Genomic DNA, 10,629 nt, shown 5'->3' with positions numbered 1-10,629 from the left:
GCTCTTCTGGCAGAGATTAAGCGCACCATTTCATTTTCACAGTACTCTCACTCCCCATGGGATAGAGATGGGAGATTGCTAAATTTGCCCTCAAAACCAGGTCTCCCAAGTAGACTGCCTCAGATATTAACTTAATGGTACAATAATATAGAGAACCCACATGTGACTTTGTCTTAGAAAAATCAGGAGTTCTTATCCTTCTATGGTCATAAATTGAATGATATGCAATTTTTAGGATGTACTTTGGTAGGAACAGCCCCAGCAATGCTGACTCCCACAAATCTCTGTAAGGCTGAGATCCTTTTCCTCTTCCTCAAGGAAAAGGGACTTGGCATTTGTATCTCCTGCCTCTGTACCTGCTGGGACACTCTGGTTTCTGTCTGTCTGTCCCTGCCCTTCTTCACATGGTCACCTTCACCTGCTGCTCTCCCCAGACAGCATTCTGGGGTTTGTAATAAGCTCAGGTGACAGCACCAATCTGGTGGTGCTGTCTCCTGGTACTGCAACACCATCTTCCAGTAGCACAGCCCACTTCATTCTTTTAATCATATCACAATTTGAGATCGAGATGAAAAAAGCAAAAGCTAAAATCCAGACCTGAGAAACACAACATCAAAAAATGGCACCTCTTCAATTACTTTGATTTTCTACCGCAGCTGCTCTCTGGGATCACTAGTCTCTCCCCATGTTTTATCTTCATCACAGGCTCTTATGGTCAGGGAACTGGGTGTTCTTCCTGCCCATAAACCTCCCTCTCGTTAAATAAACTCCACTAATACTAAGAATCTAATAGAGGTGAAGGCATGTTAGAAAATAATTTTCAGAGACCTGGTCAGACACAAGCTATGCACTCCATAAAGGGGACATATACATATAAATGTAACAGGAAACAAACTTTCTCATACATTATAATCATAATGGCATTTCAGTGTGACCCTTCTTCCCAAATTTCTTTATTTCTAGGATTTTCAGCTGGGTTTTCCTAAGTGTGCCCTCTTCCTCCTAATCAGAAGGGCGTGTCTGCCTTGTATTTTGGCAGAGATAACAAGCCATGCTTGTGATATGAGTCAGCAAATATCACATTTCTACAGGGCTTAGATTTCTGGTGAGAGAGGTGAGCTCAGCGGATAACTCTGGCCCCTTATGAGGAGTAGCAAAGCAAATCCTGCCCTCCTGTTTTGATGTGACATACTAACACAGCCTTCTCTATTTTTCAGACAATACGTAGAGGTTATACTGCCTCCAGTATAACAAACTGGTCTGTCAAGCACAAAAAAGCTCCTGCAGGAGTCAGCTCCCCTAAATGGCATTACTTCACAGAAGAAACTATATGAGCAGTTCTCTGAAATGTGAACAGTGCCCACGCTGTGAAGGAGGCTTTGTAAGGCTCTGTGCCACAGGGCCACCTGATGCCTCCAGCCACGTCATTTGGTAATGAAATGCTGCCCATGGTCTAACCTGGGTTTTCCATCTTGCCACTGATGCCACACACTGGAATACTTTTTTCTTTATTTTTTTCCAAAGAAAAATGTGTCTTTTAGCTGTTCTTTGGTGAAATTTTTCAAATTGAAAACATGTTGTGATATAAACACTGGCCTTCCCAGACCTGCTGGCAGGTAGTGAAGGTACATCCATCTAATGACCACTCGTCTCCATCCCCTTGGATGGGCAGTCATTGGTCTTTTGTTTCATGTGATAAAGCAGTGGTACTGTGTGTAGAGCTCATACACGGCAGGACTTCATTTTCTACTATTTTTATGTTACTCATAGTGAAAAATGCAAATGTCTAGCTGTTGTCTTGGCAGCAGGGTGGCTTCCACAGCTTTCAGATAACCCAAACACCCTGTGCTGTAGCAGTTATGGGAGAAGACAAGACTGCAGAAGTGCTTTCCCCACCTGGCCCTGGCAAGGAATCAGCCCCAGGGTGTGTTTCTACCGCTGGCTTCCCAGGCAGCCACATCCCCTGCTGCAGGGAACTCCCGTTTTAGGCACGTGAGCCATGCAGTCTTGGGGAGGAATCTTTCTATGCCTTTCAGAGTAAGCGCTCTCCTTGGCCCTGCGATGGCTGGTACGTACCTCTGTGACCAGACAGCATAAGCTCGTGCATTCAAGGCGTATTCCAATTCAAACCGACTACGTAGCGCTGCAACGTGACTACGGCCAGGACCTCCTCGTGCAACGAGACAGTCCGAAGATGAGGAGGGAGACAGAGAACCGCTGCTGTTGCTGGAGGCTGGAGACATTAACTGAATTTAAAAAAAAAAAAAGAAGGCACCGTTATTACATATTTACAAGTCTTTCCTCAGCTCTTTCTCTTAAGTTGTGTCCCCCACATTTCCTTTGTAGTTTGGCTGAAAAAAGCAGTGCCTCCTGACTTTGATCAGCTGAGGAGAACTGGATGCTGCCTGCCAAATAAAGTGGTCAATTCATCATCGCCTGGGGTTTTCAAGTTGCGGTTGGATGGCTTTCCAGAAGATACGCTTTAGTTCAGCCATGAGTTATTTGGCTTGTGAGCATCCACCCTGCAGCTGGGAGACATCACTGCCTTCCTGGTGGGAGCCGCCAGCGGAGACTTTCCCATCTGTACTAGAAAGATGGCGGTGCGGCCTAATCACAGCGGTCCTGTCTGAGTGTCCCAGAACAGGAACTCAGACTGTCGGGGCAATGTAAATACAGGGCTAGCATATTAATATATGTGTTTATAGATATGGACCAACCATACAACACAGGTACCTGCAGCAGCAGGGACCTAGACTTGCTGGCACAAAAGGTCCCTGCCACTCCTGGCTTCAGAGATACTTAAAAGGAGCAGAAGTGATTTGCTGAGAGAGGAGAAGAAAAAAGAGAGGAAACAAAGGGAGGTGGAGGGAGAAAACTCTCCACCTTCATCCTTCATTGGCTGCAGTACTTAACTTGCTAGAGATCTTGTTCCTTAGAACTCCTCTCAAACAAGGTTTTGCCCTGGACGCAGTGGAGCTTAGGTCTAACTCCCCAGCTAAATAATGCTTTCTTTTTTCTTTTTGTATGTAAGCTCTTGCCCCAGATTTCTTCCTGCATGCACTGCTGCCTATGTATCATAGAGGTCAGGTCTCCCATGAGATGACACAATTTCTTGTGATATAGTGCTTCACTTTTATTTTTACACTTAAAAGCTTCCACCTACACATAAAGCAGCCAGCTGCAGTCAGAGCATGAAGAAATGTAATAAGATTATGGGTCTGTCCTTAAGCTCAAGAACAGCGATCCGTTTTAAAAGGAGGTTGTTTTTTTCTTTTTTTTCTTTTTAAACTCTTACATGCATACACACACAAACACACAGAGAAAATATAATTTCAGGAATTACAACCCTGAATCGTTTACTTTCTGTTTGGCCACTTATCTTACACCAGGCTGAAGGCTGATACATCCACCTGTGTTATAGCTACAGTCCAAAGCAGGAATTGCCTTTGCATTTATCCTTCTTACGTTTTCTCTTTTTACCTTTCTCCCAAGGGTCTTGGCCAGTTTGTCTTCTTTTTAAACCAAGCAGTCTTGAATGGGGTGAATGGGAGTAAAAAATTCTGCCCAGGACTACTGTGAAGTGCATCCCCACAGCAGTGGCACGCTCTCTCTTCAGTGTACCTCTCTGAGTCGCTCCTGACACTCACAGCAATATCTGGTCCCTGCCTCCTCCTCCTGGCACCCGTATAAACACTACTGACAACGTGCCTTAAAAATACAGTGTGTTGGCTAGCAATAGGACAAAGCAGCTCAAGCAGCCTGCAGGCTCCAAAGCCACCACTTTCCTCAGCTGCTGCTGCTGCTCTCCCCACTTGTATTCCTGACCACGCAGCACACGCACAGACGCTCCGCAGTGGAAATAAGATCCTTACCTCAATATTGCACAGACATTCTTCTAATTTTGTGACTACTTCTGAGAACTCTGGTCTCCCCTGTGAACACAACAGAAAAAGCAGAGCTGTGTTAAAAATACAAGGGCGGCATATCTTTTGTGATTAAACTGACTTATAGATATGTGATGAATCACAGCTCCCCTCCATTTCCCTCTCTCTGAATTTCATGGCATTGCTTTCAGTCTGCTTGGGAATCTGATGGGAACTGCAAGTTCAGTACTAAGCTACAAAACTAAGAGGTGTGTGTATAACAACTTTGACTGCATTATTCTTTTTCTATAACAATTAGATGTGAGCTAATAATGACTAGATCATAAGATTACAAAAATACTAACAATAAATTCTTGGCTCTGCTTATATATTAGGTATGCTTCCTCTTTGCCCATAAACAAGACTTTGAACACAGCAAGAGCTGTGAAGAGCAGCGGACAAGCTCCTGACCGATACTGCTCCTACAGCCACCCTCTTCTTTCCCTTGTTGGTGTACTTGCATCACTCCACGAGCACTGTCTCCGCAGCTGCTCCCCGCTGCCTGCCTGCCCCATTCCCAGACACGTGTCTCCATCTCTGTGTGCTTTATGCGGCACAAGAGTTTGTGGAGGTCATGCTAGGGACAGGATCAGGCAACAGAGGGGAATGACAAATACACCTCCTTCTTGTTAATGCTGATCAAGACCCTGTTCCAGTTTACAGCACAGTCTTCCCAGGGAAGTTCAGGCTTAACTAAAGCATTGCATACAATGGTGTTTGACAGAGGAGGACTGGGAATACCTTAAGTAACTGTTAAACAAGCTCCTCATTCCCATCACCACATCTTCCTCAACAAAATTGCCTGCAAGAGGTAGGCATAATTTAAGAGCTTTAGGACAAAGTCCTGCAGCCCTCACATCTGTGAGCGATAGCAGAGGGATAATACAGACAAATAAGACTTCAGGTTTTAGCCCTTTGTGAGAAAGTGTAGTAACAAAATGGGTGTAAAATGCTTTTCTTTCTCAAAAGGGTAAGAAAGAAAATGACCAGTCCATTTTAAGTTCCATAGACTTCTCCTTGTCTGCAGTTACATAGGAAAGGGAGGGAGAAAAGTGTGTTTATTGGTGTCCACAGCAGTGTCCTGGTATGTGCTCCTTGTGGTAGTGGCTTAAGGCAGTGAGACAGTCCGCATCCTTCTCCTGCCTCTGGCCACCAGCCCTTCCCCGGAGCAGCAGGATTGCTCCCCCTGCATGTCCCTCCAGGCCAGCTGCAGCGTGCTGGCCGATGAGAGGAGCTGTGATGGTCTGGTCTGCGGAGAGCTGGGTTGCAGACCCTGGACGATTTCTTCTGACTTCTCCTACCAGCCTTTCTACGAGGGTGACAAGCTGTGGCAGAGAGACAGGATTTCTCCACTGACATTTGACAGTCCCATGGGTGCTTACTTCCTCAGCCAGTCTTTAAAGCCTTCTGCTCTTCTGGCTACTTCAATCATTCTGCCACACGATGTCAGTCACCGCACTGAGATACTCCACTTGAAAAAACACTTTGGAAAAACACTGTTCCCACAAGAATCTCAGGCTCCAGTAAGCACTGCTATGAGTAACTTATGCCTAGGAAAGTGTTGGGGAAAACTACCATGGCAAAAACTACCCTCTGAACACAGAGTCCTTCACAGGGACAAGGAGTCCTCAGAGTTGGCTCTTCTTTAGCTGGGTGAAGGCTGGTGGGAAGAAGGGAGGTGCCATGCGATGACGGGACAGAAACTTGATTGGAAGGTGATTTCAGTGGTTCCTTTTATAAAGGATTCTGTTATAAAGCAGTATATAACTACATTAGAGTATCCCTGAGCTCTAGACTACAAAGTGTTCAAGAAATACTGCATTTATTGCATGTGAGAAGCTCTATCACCTTCAATGGAACTTGATCGGAGCCCATCGAAGCCTGTCGGATTAGACCATCGGAGACCATGGAAGAACTGACTGTAACGTTAGAGTTGTACTTAATAAAACTAAAACAATGTTTATTTTCTTTACAGAACTAAGCCCCAGGTACTATGGTAAATACTTTGACTCTAATTAAAGCTTACAAATTAAAATAGCTAATGAAAAATGCTGCTTAAGAGACACTGTCTAATTTTCTAGTCGTCAGTTTGCCTTTGGAAAAAACTACTGTCAGAAGTTTCTGGAAAACAGCTGTTCAAGTACCTGATAAATAGTACCAGTGACATGACACATGGGAACTAGTTTTCAGTTGGGATGAACCTTGAATGAACTTAAAGACAAATAAAAGGATAAATTTTCAAATTTGGAGGAATTTCATAGACACCCAGCAAAATCCATACAGATATACTCCATTTTCTGCCTCTTTTTTTTTTTTTTTTAAACTGAGCAAACCTCTTGGAGAATTCTGACCTGTGAACACTTGTTGAGCCCCCAAATTCACCATTTTTCCCTAACAAATAACCTCTTTTTTAAGTAAATGTATTTGTTTATGCATCTACAGTGAAATGCTGTAATATGAATATTGATATGGTGATGCTTTTTATCCTTTAGATGTTTTGCTCATTCTGCTTTTTATGGTGTTTCACGAATAGCATTCAGTCCCTCCTCTTGAGTGGTATGCTCAGGAGACATCACTGTGTCAAGGATTATTATACGTACTAGATAACTAAGTGAGACACTTTTAAAGAATTGCTTGTTAATCTCTGCAGTGAATTTACAGCAGTACTGTAGATTTGTATTAACAGTTTTAGGATAGGCTGTTGACTGCACAGCAAACCTTGCAAATGCTGACAAGAGGGTGATAACACTGCTTTACCTTTCTCTGCCCAGTGGCCCTCCTGAAACTATTCCGAGGCCCTCAGAAGCAACTCAAAACCTTTGTTACTGAGAATGATAGCAAAGCACCTTCAATAAAGCTCGTTTTAATAAGTTTTTGCCCATATCTTGGGCAAAGTTCAAGCCATCCACTGGCTGATTTGGCTATCAATTGCCCTATAATTCTATCATGCAGCTCTAAAACATTAGCAAGATTAAGTGATGTTGGAGTGATACTGATGAGTAACAAAGTGCATTAGGATTCTGAAAAGATGGTTTCTTTTTATTGGGGCTAAATGAGCTGTGGAAATGCTAACAAGATACAGTGACTATATCCATTACATAGTGCTTGCTTAAGTCAACAATTTAACATGACATCTTATTAATAAATTTAAACAGAATGTGAGTTACATGCTGATGATTATTAGAAGCTACTTTATAGTTACATGGAAACCAAACCAAACCAAACCATGCCCCCCCCATTACCTCATAAAGTGCAAAGACAAGAGCATATTCAAGAATCTAGGAAACACTAATAACAATAAATAAACTAGTGATGAAATAAACTAGCTACACCCTGCACTGCAAATACATTTTATCCGCAGTTCTCACACTGATATATTATGTACACAACCAGTAAGGAATACAGTAAGGGGGCAAAGCTCACTGCAGTCAATTGGTTGCCCAAAGTCACACAAACCTCCCTCTTCCCCTGTCTTGGTAGACAACTTAAGAATGTGCTTTAGTTCACTAAACCAGGTAAGAAAGCTCTCAAGTATCCAGGACAAGGACAGGTTTAGGCACGTGATAAAACCCATCTTTCTAAGCTAGGCTAACTAGAAAAGGGACTCCAGGGCACAAACCCAGGACTCTGTTTCCAGTAGGAAATTCAAAGTCAGAGTATCTGGTTCAGTAATATGAAGCTGTAATATGAAGCAAGGCCTCCTGTAACACCAGAAAATTACAGAGGTTCCAAAATCCGCTCCCATTTGTCAGAAATGGAACTTCCATGTTGTTCAATGAAGACCTTGAATGCCAGAATAGCACCAGAAAACCAACCAACCAAAGTTTTCAAACCCAAAACCTACCCCTGCAATGTGTTTCCTAAAGCAGCTAACCCGCTTTGTGGAACATTTTCTAAGCAAGCTGAATTTCCAGTCTCTGGAGTATATTTCTTGACTTTTCAGACAGTTTAGAGCCATGTGCAAAAATACCCATGCAATTGCTGCAGCGGCATATACAAAGATAGCATTGTAGAGCAGAAAGGGTCCCTTGCCTGGCTGACACACAGGAGCATATAAAGGACCTACCCATCTCCATAGTCCTCTCTGTGAGAAATGCTTCATAGAGATGACATTCATCTGGCTGCTTTCTATTTTCCATCACCAAGGAACACAAGGAAGTTATGAACAAACCCATCATTCTTATGCTCTACAAATGCCAGAACAGTAACACTGTCGGTAAGACAGCCCTGACTCATCTGAGCCAGCACAGGTGCCCACGCGCTCCAGACCTGTGCATAATCCATCCAGTCAGGAGATACAGCTGGGACGTATCATCAGAAAAGTGCTGGTTATCAACCCTACTTTGGAAGATTTGACCCTCAATATAAGGACAGAGATATAAAGACTAGTTAGGGGAAGGTCACTGTTGTCCCTCTACCATGGATGGTCTCAGCACCATTAAATCCTGCTGTGGCCCTAAAGGCTACCAATGGATGAGGATGACGGTGGTTTTGCATCTTGCTTTAGTTAGTTCATGTTCCCTTTAGTGCAGAAATAGCAACAGACTGCAAAAGCCAACATAAAGCAATCTTTCTTTAACCACCATTTTATAATCTCAGAAGGGAACACTTGTGTATTTTATTTTCTTTAATGCTATTGCTGAGTTAATTGGGATAATCAGACGGACTTAATTAAAAACCAGTCACAATTGCAGCATGTGAGAAAGGTGCCGTAGCAACAGCCTTACTGCAATAACTCCTTGTTAAATCAGACTCCTATCTTGCAGACATTGCTGGACTCCAAAAGACAGTAATTACAGCAGATGCAACACATGTTTTTGAAATTCACAGTACAGTCACTTTCTATCCCTAAGAAGAGTTTATTAATTGTAACACTTATCTGAGGTTTGTCTTTATCAGCGTTAATCAGAGTCCCACATGAAAATTCCCAGGGTATCAGCTGGGGAAAAAATATTCATCGTGTTTACTATTTTAAGCCTCTGAAAATTAAATTCCATATCATATAGGGGGAAAATTGAAATAATAGGAAGACCCATAAAGAGTTTAGACAGCTGGAATAGGGGAGGCCCATTTTAGGATTAGCAGTGATGTAGCTGATGAGAATGAACCACTCTGGGCGAGCTGTGCGTGTGAAATGCATACATCATTGGCTTGTACCCTGCCTGGCTCTAAGTGTTGTTGCTTTCTCACTTCCCTAAGCAATGAAAAATGCATCCCAAAACAACAGCAATGATAATAATAAGCAATGTAGTCATTTTGAAATATAATAGAACAGATGGCTTTCAGTTTTTCAAACAAATATGTCATGTCACGGTGTAGCAAAAAAAAAAATCTAATAGATGCACAGGAGAACTACATGACGCTTCTGATAAATGATTGAGTGCCTGAATGAAGCGGGAGGCTGGAGGAGGGCTGGGTCCCTACAATTCAATCCGGGCAAGACAGAGATTATGGCAGTGAGCTGGGCGATGCAGCTGGACAGACTGACTGAACTGGGCACTGACGGAGAGATTGCAGCTCAGCATGAAGAGAGGGACCCACTGGGGAACAGCATTAACTTCTGCACTGCTCCCTCAGGGACTGTGGCAAACAGCATTTTCGCCACCTGAGGCTGACAAAGAAGCATGTATGTGAACTTTGTCACCACTACCCCTTCTCATCTTCTCACACTGCAGTATCCTCTCCATGGGACTGCCCTTATGATTGCTTGGAGTCTTGCCATGTATTCCTGAAGTCTCATCGTGGGAGCAGGCTACACCATTATCAATCACAGCTATTGGTAGGTTTCAGGGGGAAATGCAAGGACTTGGTGTAACTTCTACAGCTGTTAGTGCTTTGACACATGGTTGTCTGAGAGACCCTCCACACGCTCGTGTGCTGATGTTCCCTGTTCTCCAGGCCACAGCTAGAATGGCCCTGCTATAGAGAAGGGTCCTGTAAATAACTCCTCACCTGTCCCAGCAGACACTGAACCAGAGGGCACCAGACTGTGACTTCTGCAAAGCACAGCTGTCCCCAGGCCTTTGGGAAAGATTTACAGCTGACCGTATTTGTTCTGTTTTAGTACCCAAAATACATTTGCCATTGGATATTTAGAGAACTGTCAACATAGTATGAGTACTCCTTGAATAAAGCAATATTAATTAAAGGAACAGACACCTTCCTGAGATTTCAGAAATGAAAAAGCAATTTCCCCCCCCCCCAATAATCCAAAAGAACCACTTTCTTTGCATTGGAACAAGTGAAAAACATGGTTTGCCAGATCCAAAGACCAAAAATATGATCTTTTTAGGATTAAAGCTGCAATAGGAAACAGAGATCAAGAGCCAGAATATTTCTACAACTTGTAAATCCTGTTCCTGCTTCTCTTTTCCAGCTGCTCCTGTAAAAACTAAGACCTTAAGCATCCCTTATGGGACACTTACAACAAGCCAGAGGTGTTCCAATGATGTTCTGTGCCCCAGACAAAGGAGCAATTCCAGGAAATGGGAAGACCCCACAGGATGAAGAAAAAGGGCTGAATTCCTGGCAGAGGCGGTTTCCCTGCTTGGAGCTTGGTGTGACTCCTGGTCAGTGCATTGGCCATCTGAGCCACTGGTGAATATTCAGCGCTGGTTTTGAATGTGACACCCGAGGCAGCGTGCACAGCTGTCACTGTCACATCTTCTAGCTTCTTGAGGTGGCTGCAGTGTTTTCTCTCCTCAAA

The 10,629-nt window shown here is 43.5% G+C and overlaps 1 protein-coding gene across 1 annotated transcript in view; it reads right to left on the bottom strand.

Annotated features, from left to right (window-relative positions):
* LOC103913983 (serine/threonine-protein kinase TNNI3K) overlaps positions 1 to 10,629 on the bottom strand; it is a 96,497-nt gene that overhangs the window by 11,618 nt on the left and 74,250 nt on the right. The window contains exons 22-23 of the mRNA XM_009320586.1: positions 3,873 to 3,932; positions 2,077 to 2,246 (exon numbers count right to left, since the gene is read on the bottom strand). Of these exons, the coding sequence (XP_009318861.1) occupies positions 2,077 to 2,246; positions 3,873 to 3,932 (230 nt within the window). The remainder of the gene's footprint in view (positions 1 to 2,076; positions 2,247 to 3,872; positions 3,933 to 10,629) is intronic.

The sequence above is a fragment of the Pygoscelis adeliae genome, unplaced genomic scaffold (assembly GCF_000699105.1).
Source record: "Pygoscelis adeliae isolate BGI_AS28 unplaced genomic scaffold, ASM69910v1 Scaffold402, whole genome shotgun sequence".
In the NCBI taxonomy this organism is placed as follows: Eukaryota; Metazoa; Chordata; class Aves; order Sphenisciformes; family Spheniscidae; genus Pygoscelis; species Pygoscelis adeliae.
Note: the sequence above shows the minus strand (reverse complement) of the source record. Positions and strands in the feature narration are given on the sequence as shown.